We start from the raw sequence: 21,225 nt of genomic DNA, 5'->3' as shown, positions 1-21,225 counted from the left end.
GACGTGTTTTCCTGTGGAGGAATCGGTTGACCTATGACCTTGCGATCAAATGTTTTCGGTTCCCATTGGAGAGGCACGTCCTTTCGTCTACTAATAGCACGGTTTTGCGGTGCGGTCGCAAAACACAGACACTAAACTTATTACAGTGAACAGAGTCGTCAATGAACGAACGGACAGATCATAACTTTGCGAAAGTAAAGAAAGTAAAATTTTCAGTCGAGGGAAGACTTGAACCAAGGACCTCTCGCTCTGCAGCTGTTCACGCTAACCACGGGACCACGGCGCGCCTGTAATCATATTATCCTTGATGTTGCCTATGTGGCCCATGGACTACTCAGTTAGTATATTTTGCTTATTTTTTCATAGTTCCACACAACTTCTTCCTGTTTTCTCGATTGATCTGAGTTCAGTTTTTCAAGGCCTATCCACTGTGCCAAATTATAACTAAATCTGAGGGGGGTGCGATGGGGAGGTTCCCTTGTAAGTCTTTTTGCAGTATTGTACAAGGAACATCCAGCTTCTCTTAGTCCTTTCACACGACCACGTTCAATGTCAGTGAGGTTTTCATAATGGCGTCTTTGTCACTAGCGTCACTCTTATGCTACTGACGCGAAATTTGAAAGGACGTCATCTTTCAGACAAGAAAGTCGACTACCAACTTTCGTTTATGTCGCACAATTCCTCTTGGTGTTGCAACTTTTTATCTGTCAGTGTTTAAGAAATAGGAGAGAGAGAGCACTCCGTCGTCAGGCCACAAGTGGCCCATCGGGACCATCCGACCGCCGTGTCATCCTCTGTTGAGGATGCGGATAGGAGGGGCGTGTGGTCAGCACACCACTCTCCCGGTCGTTATGATGGTTTTCTTTGACCGGAGCCGCTACTATTCGGTCGAGTAGCTCCTCAGCTGGCATCACGAGGCTGAGTGCACCCCGAAAAATGGCAACAGCGCATGGCGGCCCGGATGGTCACCCATCCAAGTGCCGGCCACGCCCGACAGCGATTAACTTTGGTGATCTGACGGGAACCGGTGTATCCACTGCGGCAAGGCCGTTGCCATTAAGAAGTAGGAGTGGACCCAAAATTGAACCTTCTACATCTACATTTATACTCCGCAAGCCACCCAACGGTGTGTGGCGGAGGGCACTTTACGTACCACTGTCATTACTTCCCTTTCCTGTTCCAGTCGTGTATGGTTCGCGGGAAGAAAGACTGCCGGAAAGTCTCCGTGCGCGCTCGAACCTCTCTAATTTTACATCCGTGATCTCCTCGGGAGTTATAAGTAGGGGGAAGCAATATATTCGATACCTCATCCAGAAACGCACCCTCTAGAAACCTGGACAGCAAGCTACACCGCGATGCAGAGCGCCTCTCTTGCAGAGTCTGCCACTTGAGCTTGCTAAACATCTCCGTAACGCTATCACGCTTACCAAATAACCCTGTGACGAAACGCGCCGCTCTTCTTTGGATCTTCTCTATCTCCTCTGTCAACTCGACCTGGTACGGATCCCACACTGATGAGCAATGCTCAAGTATAGGTCGAACGAGTGTTTTGTAAGCCACCTGCTTTGTTGATGGACTACATTTTCTAAGGACTCTCCCAATAAATCTCAACCTGGCACCCGCCTTACCAACAACTAATTTTATATGATTATTCCACTTCAAATCGTTCCGCACGCATACTCCCAGATATTTTACAGAAATAACTGCTACCAGAGTATCATATAATCATACAATAAAGGATCCTTCTTTCTATGTATTCGCAATACATTACATTTGTCTATGTTAAGGGTCAGTTGCTATTCCCTGTACCAAGAGCCTATCCGCTGCAGATCTTCCTGCATTTCGCTGCAATTTTATAATGCTGCAACTTCTCTGTATACTACAGCATCATCCGCGAAAAGCCGCATGGAACTTCTGACTCTATCTAGCAGGTGATTTATATGTATAGTGAAAAGCATTGGTCCCATAACCCTCCCCTGTGGCACATCAGAAGTTACTTTAACGTCTGTAGACGTCTCTCCATTGAGAACAACATGCTGTGTTCTGTTTGCTAAAAACTCTTCAATCCAGCCACACAGCTGGTCTGATATTCCGTAGGCTCTTACTTTGTTTATCAGGCGACAGTGCAGAACTGTCCCGAGTTCGAGTCTCGCTCGGGCACACAGTTTTAATCTGCCAGGAAGTTTCATGCACGTTCGGAAAGACTCCCGAGCGTGCTATTCCATGCTGTGACGTCAGAAACTCGGCACGCTCAACGCTCAACGTTCGGGTGCACGGTCCGTGTGCCGACGGCTTTATGCTAACCTTGTGGGACTTCCTTCGTGATTTCTCCCGAGTCTCTAAAATTTCTCTCCTTTCGACATTGTCTGAACTATTCAGAACAATTTTTTTCATTGTGGTCGTTAAATATGATTCAAAGCAGTTGTGTGAACTAATATAGTGGCTTCACTCCTGCAGGTGGCACTGGGATGGCTTTGTGAGGGATGAGTGACCATTTGAAAGGCGAGGATGAGGACGAGGTGCTTGCCGAGCTGGGCTACCGCGTCAGGCGGCTCCTGGGCAGGGGCACGTACGCCAGGGTGCTGCTGGCGGAGCTGGCGAGGCTGTCGGAGGAGCCGGAGCGCCTGCGCACGGCGGTGAGTACCCTCGCCAGCGGGGCTGGCGCCAGTGTGGCTGGCGCCAGTGCCAGCAGTGGCGCGTCCCGGCGGTCGCGGTCGCCCGCGGCGCGGCCCTACCCCCAGCTGGCGTGCAAGGTCATCGACACGACGCACGCGCCCCGCGACTACGTGCGCAACTTCCTGCCGCGCGAACTGGAGATCCTGGGCCACGTGCACCACCCACACATCGTGCACATACACAGCATCTGGCAGGTCAGTGCCCTGGCTCTGCGCTCGCAATACAGTAGTGGGAATCACTATAAAGGCATGCACAGTTGTAGGAAAATTAACATTGTCAGTTCCAATAATTGTGCACAGTATACAGGGTGGTCCATTGATCGTTACTGGGCCAAATATATCACGAAATATGCATCAAACCAAAAAACTACAAAGAACGAAACTTGTCTAGCTTGAAGGGGGAAACCAGATAACACTCCGGGCCGGAGAGGCCGTGCGGTTCTAGGCGCTGCAGTCTGGAATCGAGCGACCGCTACAGTCGCAGGTTCAAATCCTGTCTCGGGCATGGATGTGTGTGATGTCCTTAGGTTATTTAGGTTTAATTAGTTCTAAGTTCTAGGCGGCTGATGACCTCAGAAGTTAAGTCGCATAGTGCTCAGAGCCATTTGAACCATTTGACACAGATAACGCTATGGTTGGCCCGCTAGATGGCGCTGCCATAGGTTCAAATGGTTCAAATGGCTCTGAGCACTATGGGACTCAACATCTTAGGTCATAAGTCCCCTAGAACTTAGAACTACTTAAACCTAACTAACCTAAGGACATCACACACACCCATGCCCGAGGCGGGATTCGAACCCGCGACCGTAGCAGTCCCGCGGCTCCGGACTACAGCGCCAGAACCGCTAGACCACCGCGGCCGGCACTGCCATAGGTCAAACGGATATAAACTGAGTTTTTTTTAAATAGGAACCCCCATTTTTATTACATATTCGTGTAGTACGTAACGAAATATGAATGTTTTAGTTGGACCACTTTTTTCGATTTGTGATAGAAAGCGCTGTAATAGTCACAAACGAATAAGTACGTGGTATCAAGTAACATTCCGTCAGTGCGGACGGTATTTGCTTCGTGATACATTACCCGTGTTAAAATGGCCCGTTTACTAACTGTGCAAAAGGTCTATATCGTGTTGATGTATGGCTATTGTGATCAAAATGCCCAACGGGCGTGTGCTATGTATGATGTTCGGTATCCTGGGCGACATCATCCAAGTGCCGAATGCACCCCTGAAAAGATGCACATAGTGAAGAAGTATACAGCGTGGTCCATCGATCGTGACTGGGCCAAATATCTCACGAAATAAGCGTCAAACGAAAAAACCACAAGAACGAAACTTGTCTAGCTTGAAGGGGGACACCAGATAACGCTATGATTCGCCCGCTAGATGGCGATGCCGTAGGTCAAACGGATATCAACTGCGTTTTTTAAATAGGAACCTCCTTTTTATTACATATTCGTGTAATACGTTAGGAAACATTAATGTTTCAGTTGGACCACTTTTTTCGCTTTGTGATCGATGGCGCTGTAATAATCACAAACATATGGCTCAAAATTTTAGACGAACAGTTGGTAACAGGTAGGTTTCTTGAAATAATATTCAGAACATAGGTACGTTTGAACATTTTATTTCGGTTGTTCCAATGTGGTACATGTACCTTGGTGAACTTATCATTTCGGAGAACGCATGCTATTACAGCGTGATTACGTCTAAATACCACATTAATGCAATAAATGCTCAAAATGATGTCCGTCAACCTCAATGCATTTGGCAATACGTGTAACGACATTCCTCTCAACAGCGAGTAGTTCGCCTTCCGTAATGTTCGCACATGCATTGACAATGCGCCGACGCATGTTGTCAGGCGTTGTCGATGGACCACGACAGCAAATATCCTTCAACTTTCCCCACAGAAAGAAATCTGGGGACATCAGATCCGGTGAACCTGCGGGCCATGGTATGGTGCTTCGACGACCAATCCACCTGTCATGAAATACGCTATTCAGTACCACTTCAACCGCACGCGAGCTATGTGCCGGACATCCATCATGTTGGAAGTACATCGCCATTCTGTCATGCAGTGAAACGTCTTGTAGTAACATCGGTAGAACATTACGTAGGAAATCAGCATACATTGCACCATTTAGATTGCCATCGATAAAATGGGGGCCAGTTATCTTTCCTCCCATAATGCCGCACCATACATTAACCCGCCAAGGTCGCTGATGTTCCACTTGTCGCAGCCATCGTGGATTTTCCGTTGCCCAATAGTGCATATTATGCCGGTTTACGTTACCGCTGTTGGTGAATGACGCTTCGTCGCTAAATAGAACGCGTGCAAAAAAATCTGTCGTCGTCCCGTAATTTCTCTTGTGCCCATTGGCAGAACTGTACACGACGTTCAAAGTCGTCGCCATGCAATTCCTGGTGCATAGAAATATGGTACGGGTGTAATCGATGTTGATGTAGCATTCTCAACACCGACGTTTTTGAGATTCCCGATTCTCGCGCAACTTGTCTGCTACTGATGTGCGGATTAGCCGCGACAGCGGCTAAAACACCTACCTGAGCATCATCATTTGTTGCAGGTCGTGGTTGACGTTTCACATGTGGCTGAACACTTCCTGTTTCCTTAAATAACGTAACTATCCGGCGAACGGTCTGGACACTTGGATGATGTCGTCCAGCGGACACTTGGATGAAGTCGTCAAGGATACCGACCAACATACATAGCACACGCCCGTTGGGCAAAAAAATGGTTCAAATGGCTCTGAGCACTATAGGACTTATCTTCTAAGGTTATCAGTTCCCTAGAACTTAGAACTACTTAAACCTAACTAACCTAAGGACGTCACACACATCCATGCCCCAAGCAGGATTCGAACCTGCGACCGTAACGGTCAAGCGGTTCTGTAGCGCCTAGAACCGCTCGGCCACCCTGGCCGGCCCCGTTGGGCATTTTGATCACAATAGCCATACATCAACACGATATCGACCTTTTCCGCAATTGGTAAAAGGTCCATTTTAACACGGGTAATGTATCACGACGCAAATACCGTCCACACAGGCGGAATGTTACGTGATACCACGTACTTATACGTTTGTGACTATTACAGCGCCATCTATCACAAAGCGAATTAAGTATTCCAACTAAAACATTCATATTTCTTTACGTACTACACGATAATGTAATAAAAATGGGGGTTCCTATTTAAGAACACGATGTTGGTATCCGTTTGACCTATGGCAGCGCCATCTAGCGGGCCAACCATAGCGCCATCTGGTTTCCCCCTTCAAGCTAGACGAGTTTCGTTCTTTGTAGTTTTTTCGTTTGACGCTTATTTCGTGAGATATTTTACCCGGTCACTATCAATGGACCACCTTGTATATGCAATAGTATGAGATCAAGTATACTGACCAACGCAATCAAATGGTAGTGCATTTGATATCAGTAGCACAGTACACTGGGCGAACATTAATACAACCGACAAACTGCAGCGACAGATTCCTGACTGAAATGGAGGAGAAAAGGTTGTGTGCACATGTGTCCAGAAATGAATCTTTGCCACTGTAGATGGCGCTGAAAAATGAAAGTTCGTGTGACCACGTGCCATGGGTTCCTTCTGTGTTGCAGGTTGTGTGATTGGCCCAGCGTATTGTAAGCAGCAGAATGGCCTGATATTGATGCTGGCAACACGCCGAGATCGTGTTTGTGTACGGCCAAGCAGGTGGAAACGATCGACAGGCAGCATGGCTATACCAAAACAAGGATCCTCACACACAACAACCAATTTACAGAACGCTTCAAGCCCCATTTGGGCGTTTGTGTGATCATGGGTCCCTTCAGATAGAAGAACGTGCAGGGAGGTGGCTGACTGTGCACACATCAGCTTTGAAGGACCGGGTTCTACAGAATATTGAGATGAACCCCAGTACAAGAACCAGGCAACTGGCCCGCCAACATGGTGTACGCCAACATACTATTATGTTTACCCTCCATGTCAACCGCTAAGTGCAAGGATTATCAGCAGTGGATTTGTCTCTAGGGGGGTATTCTGTCGATGGGGTTTGCTCCAGACCATCACAACTATAGGATTTCTGTTATCTGCCCTCTTTAACGACGAAACAACTTTTACCGGAACTGGCATCATAAATTTGCATAATCGTCAACTGTGGGCTACAGGCAGTCCTCAGGGAATGGCTGAGGCGTCTCATCGGCATCAGTTCAGCGTCAATGGATGGGCAGGGGTTCTTGCCGACCACATACTTGGACCAGTTATTGTTCCACAATGCCTCAGTGAGGTAACTGCATCATAATGTACCTTTATCGATACGACAGGTGATGTGGTTTCTGCATGATGGATCACCAACCCACTTCCGCATTACAGTTTGCCGACACGGCATCTTCCCCAGACGTTGGATATGACACGGACGCCCCGTGGCATGGCCTGCTAGATCATTCGAGCTAAGCCTTCTGGATTTTTACCTTTGCCGCATCTGAAAAGCGTTGTGTAAGCTGAACCAGTTCCTGATGTGCAGACTGTTCAACAGTGTGCACACAACGCCTGTGACGCTATTCAGAAAGAGGCCGGAACGTGTGAAAGAGCGCGACAATCCATGATGCCACCTGTGAACGCATTCGTTGCATCCCACGGAGAACACTTTGAACGTGTGTTGTGATGTGGATGCGATGCAGCTCTGTATTGTGATCTGGGACGATTTGTTGTCGTTGCATGCACATTGTCCATTTCTGGACACATTTTCATAGGGCCTTGTCCTCTATTTTCAGTCAAGAATACGTCCCTGCAGTTTGTCGGTTTTATTAATGGTCACCATGTATAACAGCACATTAATGTCTCCGGTGATACAGGGTGGAACTCGGTATAAAGGCAGTCGGCTCTGTGCATTATTAGTGTGTGTATGTGTGTGTGTGGCTTTCCTGCAGACAGGTCACCGACACCACGAGTGACAATGTTTATGGGGTGTGTAAAACATGGTTGTGATAATGCCACATGGAAAACTGGTATCACATGATGAAAAAGCAAAAATCGGTGTGTAGAAGGAAATGAGGTTCTCTAATTATCAAAGCCCCAAGATATCGAACCGTTCAAGCACAGTGATTTATAATTTCCTTTCAATGGGTGCACGATATGGCCAAAACGGAAAACTTCGACAAAGTAGAATATTATCTGAGGCATATAAGCGGTTTCTTTTACGTAAAGCAAGGGCCACAAACCGTTGTTCTTCTCAACCTGATACTGAGTTACAGTTATTAGTACCTGCTAGACGTGTACGACAAATTTTGTCACATGAAAAACACCTCGCATTCAAGAAACGATTGCAGAGAACTGTCCTAACATCGAAACATCAACAGGCTGGATTGGAGTTTCCTGAAAAACATATGCGATAGACTGAGAGTGGGATAAAGTGTTCTTCAGTGATGAGAAGAAGTTTAATTTAAATGGTGCAGATGGATTTCAGTATGACTGGCACGATCTGAGAACTGAGCAGCAGGTAAGAATGAGCAGAACTAGAAGTGGCCTGCCTTCTGTGCTAAACATGAAGTATGCATTGCTTGGGTGAACGCTAGAATGAACCCTGATATATACACTGATATGCTAGAGACAGAATGGATTAGAATGTATGAGGACCTAGGAAACGAAAGGGTAATGCTTCCCCAAGATAATGCATCTGTCCATGTTTCTGCTTCAACCAAAGATTGGTCTGAAGACAAGGACATCGATGTCTTGCCCTGGCCTACACGTACCCCAGATTTGGACCCCTTGGAAAACCTTTTGGGAGATAATAACAAGGCGTGTTTACCGCAATGGATGGCAATTTGAGGCCGTATATGAGTTGAAAAGAGCGATACGAGAAGAGAGACAATTTCACTGCGAGAACTACAAACCCGAAGAAAATTAATGCCGAAGAAGCTTTTTCACGTAATCAGGAAGAACGAGGGTTGGACAAAGTACTAACAACTAACACAACAGTACAGTGAGTGCCTTTCTACCAGTTTCCATCCAGGAATTGCGAACGCCTTATTTTGTGGCTTGTGTTATGAAAGAAACTATGTAATTACACCATGAATGTTTATACCTTATATGTATCTACTACTTTCATAATAAACTCGATAATGTATGCTTCAGACGTTGTGTATTAGTTTCTTAGTACCCCTGCCTTTATATTGATTTCGACTTCTGTAATAACGAAACACTACCCCACAAAAACTCTGAAGCACCCAGGAGGGAAGGAGCAATCAAAATAAAACTTTATAGTTGAGAGGGTACCCAGTGTTACTGCAGTGATTACAAAATCGAGTCAAATTTGCAAAGAACTTGGTAGTATTAGTCCATTTATCAGCATGACGTTGCACCCCCTGTTGCCATGAAGCATGTACCGATTCAGTTGGGAAGGGTGTCATAAAGCTAATTACATCCTGTTTCGAGGCAAGCCAGATCACGACTACGGTATCTGGTCCTTGATAAGTTGGATACCTCCACTTGGACAGAATTGACTTCCAAACAGATCTTGCACACCTTCTATTGGGAACAGGTCAGAGGAACTTGCTGGCCATGGCAGTACCTGGAATCATGCACATTGTTCATAGAGAAACGTGTAATTTTTGGATGAGCATTATACTATTGAAAAATGGCATCATGATACTGTCACATGAGAGGTAACACCTAAGGATGCAGGGTGCCTATGACACACAATTCTACCAACAGATTTCCCTGAATCACTACTAGCCGTAATATTACGTCACACTCAATGGCTCTCCACAATGTGGCACCAGGAGTAACGGTGCTGTGCCTCCCCAGAATATTGCAAGAATCGGATTTATCCCAGGTCGACTACATAGTCACCGACAGTATCATCTGGAGTAATGCAGAACTGTGATTCATCAGCAGCCCACGCTTCCTGGTCATGGCATTGCTCCAAAAGCAGCCGCTTGTGATGTCGTGTTAATGGCAGCCTACACTTTATACGGTAATTTCCTTCTCCAGCTGCTGCTGACCTCCAATCCATGATGAGGGATTATACGGAACGTTACAGGTATTCCATTACTGGCAGGTTCAGACGTGAACAGGTTATGATATGCTTGCTGCACGATACAACGATCATCCCTTGAGATGGTAAGACGTGGTCGACTGGTACCTTAATGAAGAGTATTCTTCCCCTTAAGTTTGCATGTAGACTAACAGTGGGCCATCATCACGTCTGAACGCCTCATAAATCTGGATATTGGACGATTCAACCAACTGGCCAAATGGAGACCCCCAACGAGGCCCCTTTCGAACTCTGTTAGGTGTTGACAATGCTGTCTCACAAGCATGTGGCATCTACTTGTCACTCAGCATCTGATGTTCAGCCTCCTTATATACTGTACTAGGCCCAGTAACAAAACTAAATTCGAATAACACCAATTTCTGACTAGCTCTCTAAAATTTTAGGGGGAAGTTATGTATTATCAGGGTGATTCGGTCATCCATGTTTCTTGTACACGGTCAGCCAGCCAAATTCAATTATGCAATTATTTTAGCTCTTCTCTTATATGTTTTAATTGCATTTCTACTACATTCGATCGATTTTACCTTACCTTAAGTCATGTAACGTATTTTGATTTTGTGGCTGTCTGTGATTGATAATGGGAGTGAGTGAGTGTTTATTCCTTTTTGTCTGACATTTTTAGCCATTTTAACCACATAACTTTGTACTGATTTTCGTACAAGCCTTGTCGTTGAGGCTCTCTCTAAACATTGGGTGTGGGTTGGAATTGATTTAATCAATAGGAAAGGTTGAAAATTTGTGCCAGTCTGAGATTCGAAACCAGCTCTCCTGCATACTAGGGAGATACACTGACTACTCCACCATCAATACACAGTGGTGACCGCAACTGCATGGGGTACCCTAGCACACCTCCCGTCAGACCCAAATTCTCAACTTGCACACACACACACACACACACACACTACTGACGTAATGGCCCTTGCCCATTACCCTCATTACCCACAGCATTTTGCTGATTCCTGTGTGAGTTCGAGCCTGATGTGCATCTGCGCTGAAGAAATTGTTGACTGTCTTCATGTGTGTGAGTTGGTGTCTTTTCTTTTGGACATGTCCCAGAGAACAGTCACCACATATGTATAATTAAGACAAAAATGGCTAATCTCTTCAGTTCAGATGCGCATCAGGCATATATATAATCATTTATCTACCTATTAATGGTAAAAAAAATATCGTTTGGCGTCAGTGGCCGGGAGTTCCCAGGTGCGGCCGCCAAGTGGAAGTCTTATTGACTGCGACGTCACATTGGACGACTTGCGCGTCGACAATGCGGATGAAATGATGATGATGAGGTCAGCACAATGCCCAGTCCCTGAGGGGAGAAAATCTCCCACCCCAGCCGGGAATTGAACCCAGACCCCTGTGAATGGCATTCCAACGCACTGACGGTTCAGCTAATGAGGCGGACACATATTTATGGTGTGTAAGTGTATGTAGCTCCCTTAACATCCAAGCACGTCTTCTGGCTGTTTTACTTATTTGTCCGCAACTGTATTTTTTTCATCCCTTCACCATTTTGTGCACGTCTCTCCAAATACACACACAAGCATCTTAAACTCAACCCCCCGCAACTCTGCAACCCACTGTGGTATCCGTCATAGTATTTTCGCTGTAGATCAACTCCTTCACTCAATTCAACTCCTATACTAACAACACTTGTTCCATACATTTTTATATTTATTTTTGGTCCACCCTTTTTTCAACTGATTTGATGTGACTCGTCACGAATTCCTCTCCTTTGTCAACCTCTTCATCACTCTGTTTTTCGCTGCAGTTGACCCTCTACATCTCCTTCAAGATCTACAGTACTTACTCCTTGATGTATTTACACATATTCTTTGAGCCTTTCCCTTTTTGTTGTCATTGTTTTACACATATTCCTCTCCTCACTGATTCTGTAGAGAACCTCCACACTTATTATCCTGTCAGTTCACCTAACATCCACAATCCTCCTATAACACCGTCACATCTAAAACGTTTCAGTTCTCTTCTTTTCCACGTTTCCCACAGTCCATCATTCACTTCCATATAATCTTGTACTCAGAATGCACATTCTCAGAAATTTTTTCCTCAATTTAAGGCGAATGTTTGATACTAGAGGTCTTCCTTTGACCAGGAATGCCCTCTATGTTGTGGTGATCTACTTTTTATGTCCTCCTTGCTTACCTCGTCATGCGTTATTTTGCTCCCCAGGTAGCGGAATTCCTTCACTTCATCCCCTTCGTGGTACCCAATTTTAATGTTAGTTTATCGCAAACCTCATTTCTGCCATTCCTCATTACTTCCATCTTTCTTTGATATATTCCTATTCTGTCCTCATTAGACTATCGAATCCTTTCAGCAAGTCGTGGAGTTCGTCCTCACTTTCACTAACAGTAGCAATGTTATCAGCGGATCTTATCACTGGTGACAACCTTTCGTCATGAATTTTAATCCAATTTCTAAGACTTTCTTTTACTCGTATTTCTGCCAATGCTTCAGTTGGGGCGAAAGTCTGCTGTCCATTGTTATGTCATTTTTAATCCAAGCACTTCATTCTTAGTCTTCCATATTCATTGTTCCCTCTTGGTTCTCGTACATGTTGTATAATACCCGTCTTTCCCTACAGCTTGCAGCAACAGTCCTAAGATTTTCGAACCACTTGCAGCACATTAAATCGTCGAGCGCTTGTTATAAGTTGATAAATTTTTGTACTTTCAACATTACAGCCCAGTCAGCAATCGTGATAATCTAATATATAAGAAACTATTAGCCTCTATTGCGGTAATGAAACAAACCTTTACCTAGGTTTCAGCCCAAATAACTGAGCCTTCTTCAGAAGATATACCTGAATCTATAATTTGTCTAAGAAGGCATGGTCTAGAAATAAAACTAAAACAGCCTAAATAGGGGTAGTCAAATTTTAAAAATGCGGTACATACGTAATAAGTGTTATCTAGTCCTACTTAGTTTCACGTGAGCTCCCGAGGCCCACCGTACGGAGTCCATGGAGACGAGGCGCACGCCAGGGCTTAAGTCTAGGTGTTGACTTAGTACGTATGAACCGCATTTTAAAATGTGGCTACGCCCATTTAGGCTGTTGGAGTTTTATTTCTAGACCATGTCATCTTAGACAAATTATAGATTCAGGTATATCTTCTGAAGAAGGCTCAATTATTTGGGCTGAAACCTAGGTAAAGGTTTGTTTCATTACCGCAATAGAGGTTGTGTAAAGGTTGGTTTCACTACCGCAATTGAGGATGATAGTTTATTATATATAAGCTGATAAATCCTGTGAAAGTATCTTGGTTTTTCTGCTCTTTCTCCAGCCATCTAAAAAGCCTACGATCTTGCCTAGCATTCTGGTTCACAGTTCATATTCCACACTTTCGCGCTCCCTGTCAATTACATCCATATAATCGAGTCCTTGCCGGCCGGAGTGGCCGTGCGGTTCTAGGAGCTACAGTCTGGAACCGAGCGACCGCTACGGTCGCAGGTTCGAATCCTGCTGCGGGCATGGATGTGTGTGGTGTCCTTGTGTTAGTTAGGTTTAAGTAGTTCTAAGTTCTAGGCGACTGATGACCTCAGAAGTTAAGTCACATAGTGCTCAGAGTCATTTGAACCATTTTGAACCAATCGAGTCCTTTCTCACTAACCATCCATCTTACATAACAACCAAAACTCCTGGAATAATCTTCCAAATACAGGTGTGTCTCAAGGATAAGTCCTATCATTGCTGATATATCTCTAGCACACAGCTGACATCTCTAAAGACTTCCTCCTATGTAACTATTCCAATGTACCGGAGACACCGTCATGTTTATAGTTCATCCTACCCTCCATTCATGCCAACAATCTCCTCTAACTCTGTCTCGGCAACTTCACCTCCTGGATTACCTCCCCATCAGTCATGCAACAATCTAGGCAATATTTATAGGAACAGTCACCTGAGCATCCAGTCCACTTAATTGAAACACTAAAATATCATGGACAAATACTCGATCAAAAAATAGCCTAAAACCCTCATTCCCCTGGCCATCCAAAACAGTCCATGACTGACTAATACTATTAACCCTATGAACACGTGGTTGAAGCCCTGTGACCATTATCATACATAAAGAAACCCTTATCCATCCCATCCTTACTAACGCCGATGTAGTATGTACCTCTAAAACTAAACTCTGCCCGAACAGGCCATGAAGGCATTACGACCACTGCCCACTGTGGGACTGAATGCCGCCTGATCTGGATTGCTCCGAAGGCCAACAAGATCCCCAGGTCTGTCCATGGTAGAAAATGGGTGGGAGCAGTTTGGGTGACAACTCCATCACAGGGCAGTATCAGGGACTTTAATGACTAGTTACTGGCCTCATCAGTGGATAAAACGCCTTTATGACACCCACCCCAATCTATCATTGCATGCATCAAGGTAGGAGTGGGTGTAACGTCATACTGTCAGGTGCGCTCATACTGTGCCCTTCTTTGTAAAGATGTTCGATTTTGTAATCACTGTATGGGGGCTGAATGGAGACACCTCTACGATGTTAGGGTGGTGTCGTGGAACCTGCAGAATGTCTTTTGGCGCCAATAAAACATAGTTAGGAAGTTAATACTTATTCATTCAGATTTACAGTTCTGTAACTTCTTGTCAGCCTCTGCCGATGCTTCATGCCAGTGACATGGTGAAATTATGTTGTCCTGTTGTTGGCTTGGCTGTCCCTTTTCTACCCTGTGGCATAACATCACTGAAATAACATCACATTCTCTCAATCAATGAAGTTTCGTTTTATTTCCCTCCCACATTCTGAGAGACAATGCAAATTAAAATAAATGCAACTATGCAAACTATTCGGTGATTTCAGTGTACTTCGTGGCCTACATGTGATGCGCTCAAACTGGTGTTTCAGCGTCGTGCCAAATACTACATCTTTATGCGGTTTGTGGAGCGTGGCGACTTGTTGGACTACGTGCTGAAGAATGGTGCCGTGTCTGAGGAGCAGGCTCGCATCTGGATCCGGCAGGTGTCGCTGGCCGTGCAGTACCTGCACGAGATGGACGTGGCTCACCGCGACCTCAAGTGCGAGAACATCCTCATCAGCATGAACTACAATGCCAAGCTGGCGGACTTTGGATTCGCGCGCAGAGTCGTGAACTCAAACGTAAGAGTGAAGTCGAGATAGCTACCTGTTGTTTCCAAATGTTTTGTGAGGGTTGAGGGAGGCTAGCAACGGTGCTGATCTCACCCTAGAATACCCCACCACTTGTAGGATTTGAAGGTCAGTGCCTTTACATCAACCAGAAAATTGAAGAGGCCGGCGTTGTGACATCTACTGTTGCAGGGTGCAGTGGGGCAATGTGGAATGGGCTGATTCCTGTCTGGCGCCCGAGAGGCTTTAGTAAAACACTATTACAGAACAAAATATTCATTGTTCAACAGTACACAAAATGATGCATCTACCGATGTGGTGCAGTGGTTAGCACACTGGATTCCCATTCGGGAGGACGAAAGTTCAAATCCGTTTCTGGCCATCCCAATTTAGGTTTTCTGTGGTTTTCCCAAATCGCTTCAGCAGGTCGCTGTGGCCGAGCGGTTCTAGGCGCTTCAGTCGAGAACCACACGCTGCTGCTACGGTCGCAGTTTCAAATCCTGCCTCCGGCATGGATGTGTGTGATGTCCTTAAGTTAGTTAGGTTTAAGTAGTTCTATAGGGGACTGATGACCTCAGATGTTAAGTCCTATAGTGCTTGGAGCCATTTGAACCTAAATCGCTTCAGGCAAATGCCAGGATGGTTCCTTTGAAAGGGCATGGCCGATTTACTTCCCTAATCCGATGGGATCAATGATCTCTCTAATTGGTCTCCCCCCTAAATCAACCAATCAACCAACAAAATGATGCGGTGGCGTTCCAAGCAATGGGCACTGGAAGGTGCCCACTAAGCATGTGCTGACTGGTTCGTGGCTCACAGCCACAGGTAACGAGAGAGTCAGTCGTGTCTGTTCGAGTGACATCATCAAGCCGCTAGCCATGCACAACTAACATGCAGAGTCGACCGCACTATCCAGGCCGGCCGCGGTGGTCTAGCGGTTCTAGGCGCGCAGTCCGGAACCGCGCGACTGCTACGGTCGCAGGTTCGAATCCTGCCTCGGGCATGGATGTGTGTGATGTCCTTAGGTTAGTTAGGTTTAAGTAGTTCTAAGTTCTAGGGGACTCATGACCACAGTAGTCAAGTCCCATAGTGCTCAGAGCCATTTGAACCACTATCCAGGGTCGCTAATAGCTTCGGAAACAAGTGACCAGGACATGCACGATCACGCTGTAGACTGCACACATGAAAGGCAGCCATCGGTAGTAGAGTTTCTATACGGGAGCGGGATGTGAGCAATCCAAGACTGTGCACCCCCGTGATGACAGAGGTACAGCTGCACCTCCTCAGATGGGAACCAGACCCCCTTAGGCAGCAGAAATTGTTGTAAGGCTTTAAAGTGACCCCCTGATCGAAGGTGCCTAAGTCCTTCCCACGACACGGATGGGGAGTGCTGTGGCTAATACCATCAAAGTCCTCAATATGTGACTTGCTGTTCATAGTAGCTGGCAGACAGATGGATGAGCAGGTGTTAGATAGACATCGGTCCTCCACAAGGATGGTTCAACGCAGATTGGGATACTTCCATTGGGAATTAGCAAAATTTACCAGCTGAAAAACGCTCCTGTCGAAGCACAAATGGGGCGAAAATGTTCCTCGTTAAAAGACTCTGACAGAAAATTTGAGAACCAACGGGTGCAATGCTCATTCCGCCTTCCTTACCAAAAATTTTGGCATGCGAAGGTATTCTAAATCATTTTCCCCAATCTCACTTTGTAGTGAAGCTTTCATACTCAGCACCTCCTTTTCACTGCCACTGTCTATATACTCGTATGTCTCTCTCCTACTGTTTCCTTTCTCTTCTATTTGTACTTTCTACTATCTGTCTCTCCCACTGCCATTGTCTTCATCCCATTTTCCCACTCTACCTTACCACTGTCACCTTCTCTATAACTTTCATTGTCTCTCTGTCTTACTCCCACTGTCCTTGTCCATTCTTTTGCTCCCACTGCTAGTCTCATCCATCTCTCTTTCTCTTTTATTGCCCCTGTCTCTCACTAATGGTCAGTACCTCCTCTCTCTTGTCTCCCAACGCTATCGTCTTCCATTTCTCTTTCACTGCCACTTTTTCTCTGCCACCATGACTGTTTCCTCTCTCTTTCTCTCCCACTGTCACCGTCTCCTTTCTTTCCCAACCTCACTCTCACTCTCTGGTACTTTTTTTCAGAACAAAAAAGTGCGAATATGTAAGAATGTCACAATTTTTAGTAAGGAAGGCGGAATGCGGATTGAAGCAGCTGGTTCCACGCTTTTCTGTAAGTATTTTAAAGAGGAGCATATTCGCCTTTTTGTGTTCCAACAAGGGCATTTTGAGCTGGTTCCATTCTTTTCCCCGTTACAGCAATGTGTGGTTCTTATATGAAACAACTTCTGTAAGTCAGTGAAGGTTTGACAGTTAATTTACGTACGTCGACACATTTATATACTTTGACACATATAAACAACAAATAAATGTGCACAATATAAGGTTAAGACAAAATTGTTTTCTTTACATCTTTCCTGGAGACTTCGTTCATCGATCGCAATTCATCGAAAAGGCCCTGATAATGCTTTCTGTCATAAAAGAGTAAAAATGTTAATACAAATATATTGGTGCATTTCCAGTCTTTCCAATGTTACCTAAGTTTTGAAAGTCATTTTAAGTTATTTTCAGGCATGTTAAGTCCGTTTTTAGCCAATTTATTGTCACTGTAGTACCAATTTGGGCCTATTTACATAGGTACCAAATGCCCATTGTAGAGACAGCGCATAATAAAGTTTTATTGGCGAAAAAATGCTATCTCGAAACATGGTTAAGTGACCTCGGAACCATTTTGATGACACCAGAACCACTGCCATTTCTTCAATACGTAAGTTGAAACTATGTTAACGCATTAGACCGGATGTTACGTGCGTATTGTCAAAGTGCGTACATACGATAACTTTGGCCCTCGGGTCTCGGTTACGGATAATGATATCAAAAAATGTTTCGCGATTCTGCGATAGCATCATCTTAACAACATATGATCAAAATTTGGACGATTTGCTACGAATAAAAATTATAGAGTTGGTCATCCCCACAATTAGCACTTTTGGTACTCAAAAATCAAGATTTTTCGGGTGTATCTTGATAACTGATACAGATTTTCGAAAAGGAGAGAATGGCGTTTCTGTTGAATATCTAAAGAATGTACCGTTAAAATCTGAGCCGTTTGCTACCATTAGTTATCTAGACAATTGCGACTAACGTTGCAAAACTTCTTATATCCGTTTTTTGCGGTTTTCTTCATAAGTGCGGCAACTCTGAATCTCTCAATGTTGGCAACGGGTAATGATATCGAAAAACGTATCGCAGTTCCGCGAGAATGTTAGCCTTTGAGCAAGTGGTAAAAATTGCGATGTTCTGCTATGAATAGAAATTGTAAAAGTGGCCATCACAACTGGTACTTTCCGTACCCAAAAATCATGATTTTTTCGGGTTTTCTCAGGAACCGTCCATCAACAATCGGTGCTTTTGTAAGCCATCTTATTTCCACTCTAGAGCACACCTAATGAAAAGAAACAACCAATTCGCCAAGTTTGCCTGGGTTGGAGGAAGTATGCATTATTTAATTTTGAACACGCACTCTTCCGATAGTTATACAAACAGTCGCTAAGAAATGGGTTATCCAAAACACTTGACCCCTTATCTGTTTCATCAATAGAATCCGAGATATGACCCTTCGAAAAACCGTATTTTCATGCGTGGCTGTCCAGAAAGTACGTATTTGTACCGTAGATGACCGATAGAGGACTGGCTCTCATTCCTTATCTTACGGTGAGGGAACAGTTACATCACTTCACATCCTTTTCCCGTCTGGCCAGCTTCCCAGAATGCCGAGTGATGTTCCAACTTTACACTTCAGGGGTTATGGCTGGTGTGTCTTGCAGTGTCAGTGTATTGAACAGTTAGTCGTGCGACTGACTTACGCTTTCTCACTGAACCGTGCACGGTCGCCATAATGACAGTACCTCTCTCCTATGACGTCATTTTGCTACATTGGCATTTCAGACCGCCCAGCTCATACGGTGTGTAGCAATCGGCTCGGTAGCGAGGCCGTAGTAGCTGCAATGTTAGTGGCCCCTCCCTGTTGAAATCCCAACCGAATATTGTGGCTTGACGCGCTTTCCTATGCTTGTTGCGTTACGAGGGAAGGTGTCTGAATCTTTTAGGTGGCTGCACCAATACTCGTATATTATTTTGTGGAACACAAAAGTAGTTCTGTACTGACATTCAGAGACGCTATCTCATAAAAAAATCTACATCTACATATATACTACGCTAGCCACTAAGCGGTGCGTGGCGGAGGGCACAATTCGCGCCAAAGTCATATTTTCCCCCCGCTGTACCACTCGCGGATCGCACGAGGGAAAAACGACTGTCCGAACGCCTCAGTACGGGCTCTTAGTTCCCTTATCTTTGAACGGTGATCATTACGCGATTTAAACGTTGGTGGTAATAATATATGCTCTACATCCGCGGTGAAGATAGGATTTCGGAATCTAGTGAGCAGCCCCTTCTATTTAGCGCGCCGTCTATCTGCAAGTGTGTCCCACTTCAAACTTTCTATGAGATTTGTAACGCTCTCGCGATGGCTAAATGTACCAGTCACGAATCTTGCCGCTCTTCTTTGGACCTTCTCAATTTCTTGAATCAGACCCAACTGGTAAGGGTCCCATACAGACGAACAATACTCCAAGACTGGACGAACTAACGTATTGTAAGCTATTTCCTTTGTTGAAGGACTGCATCGCTTCAGGATTTTACCAATAAACCGCAATCTACAGTTCGCCTTACGCGTTACTTGTGTAAGACAGAAACAGTTTTAAAGTAGCTGATTTTCGGAAACGAAATATTTGTACTTGCTACACTGACATGGTAAAAATAATGAACAACAGGTAAACGATTATCGACGTTATATACATTAGGAAAATACTACATTGGATCTACTATAATAGACATTCCTCGCATGCAGTCTATTAAATTTTTCTCAACAATAAATCATGGCCACAGATTAAGGAAGTGATAAATACCTAGAAAATAATGGATCTCAGCATGGACTGAATCTAAGAACTTTGGATTCTTAGCCAGTGCGCCAGTACACATACGCTGAAATATAGCATGAGTTACCCATGATATAAAATGTGTTATCTATTGTATGAATACTTTTAGCGATGGGTGTGAGTCTCGAAAATTACGGTATGTTAACTGTCTTTTAGTAAAAATATTGATTTTCATTTTTACTCTTGTGCTGATGGTATACAACTTCTGTACCACAACACTAACAATGCCCTGAATAGTGGCAGATAGAACGAAATGTTATTGATTAGAAATTAGTTGTGGCGTATCACACCACAATGTACATACTTCACAGGAAAGACTAATTTGTTAGCTATGGCATATCAGGCCACGATGTAAGTACTTCACAGGAAAGAATAATTTGAAGGTATCAAAATGGTTCAAATGGCTCTAAGCAGTATGCGACTTAACATCTGAGGTCATCAGTCCCCTAGAACTTAGAACTACTTAAATCTAACTAACCTAAGGATATCACACACATCCATGCCAGAGGCAGGATTCGAACCTGTGACCGTAGCAGCAGCGCGGTTCCGGACTGAAGCGCCTATAACCGCTCGACCACAGCGTTGTCGGCATCCACAGGTAAACTTTACAATTCGCGTCTTTCCAATTAACTTTCACAGCCCGCTGTCAGCGTCTTTCTTCGTTTCTTGGAAATAGTAGCATCATATAGCCATCTTCACTTCCGTGTCTCCAGATACAATTAATGTACTTCACTGTAACGTGTGTCCACCCTTCGTCTTCATGATGGCTTGAACTATGGTTAAGGCACTTGTAATGGGGGTTCTGATTGGCTATGGAGGAGTAACAGCCCATTCTTCCTTTGAAGCGGAAACCAAAAAAAGAAGTGATGTTTTGGTCGGAACCGGGGTGAGGTCAGGCCATTTTAGGAATGTTTTTTCTCGCGACCTATTGCCTCACAAAAGTGCATCCAGTGGTAAAGATCTCAAGCGCTTTATGTGATCATTTAGTTTCACTTCTCTCGTCAGTTGTGTTTTCCAGACCCAAAGCTGCGAATCATATATTTCACCGGACTTGCAGCAACTTCATCACTCACGATGGCGATGTTTCCTGCATAACGACCAATTCGAGTACTCCCCGAGGACCAAAAATCGAACTTGTTTTCACAGGTTTAGCAGTCAGTCTCAGCACAGCTGACATGTTAGGTGCATTACGTTTACCAAACATTCCACGTAGTTGTCGAACAGTCTGTGTACAACATTTACCACTTTTGTAGTACACTGGTGCGCAAAACCAAAG

General features: G+C 44.8%; 1 protein-coding gene and 1 pseudogene across 1 annotated transcript in view; one reads left to right on the top strand and one right to left on the bottom strand.

The window, feature by feature from the left end:
• Positions 1–937: 937 nt before the first annotated feature.
• LOC126254102 (5S ribosomal RNA) lies at positions 938–1,055 on the bottom strand (annotated as a pseudogene).
• Positions 1,056–2,483: 1,428 nt separating this feature from the next.
• The window catches only part of LOC126252617 (testis-specific serine/threonine-protein kinase 6-like), a 51,985-nt gene continuing 33,243 nt past the window's right edge, over positions 2,484–21,225 (top strand). Inside the window, exons 1-3 of the mRNA XM_049953519.1 lie at positions 2,484–2,633; positions 2,742–2,870; positions 14,631–14,882. Coding sequence (XP_049809476.1) covers positions 2,484–2,633; positions 2,742–2,870; positions 14,631–14,882 — 531 coding nt within the window. The remainder of the gene's footprint in view (positions 2,634–2,741; positions 2,871–14,630; positions 14,883–21,225) is intronic.

The sequence above is a fragment of the Schistocerca nitens genome, chromosome 4 (genome assembly GCF_023898315.1).
Source record: "Schistocerca nitens isolate TAMUIC-IGC-003100 chromosome 4, iqSchNite1.1, whole genome shotgun sequence".
In the NCBI taxonomy this organism is placed as follows: domain Eukaryota; kingdom Metazoa; phylum Arthropoda; class Insecta; order Orthoptera; family Acrididae; genus Schistocerca; species Schistocerca nitens.
The sequence above is the reverse complement of the archived record's forward strand: the minus strand, read 5'-3'. Positions and strand labels throughout refer to the sequence as shown.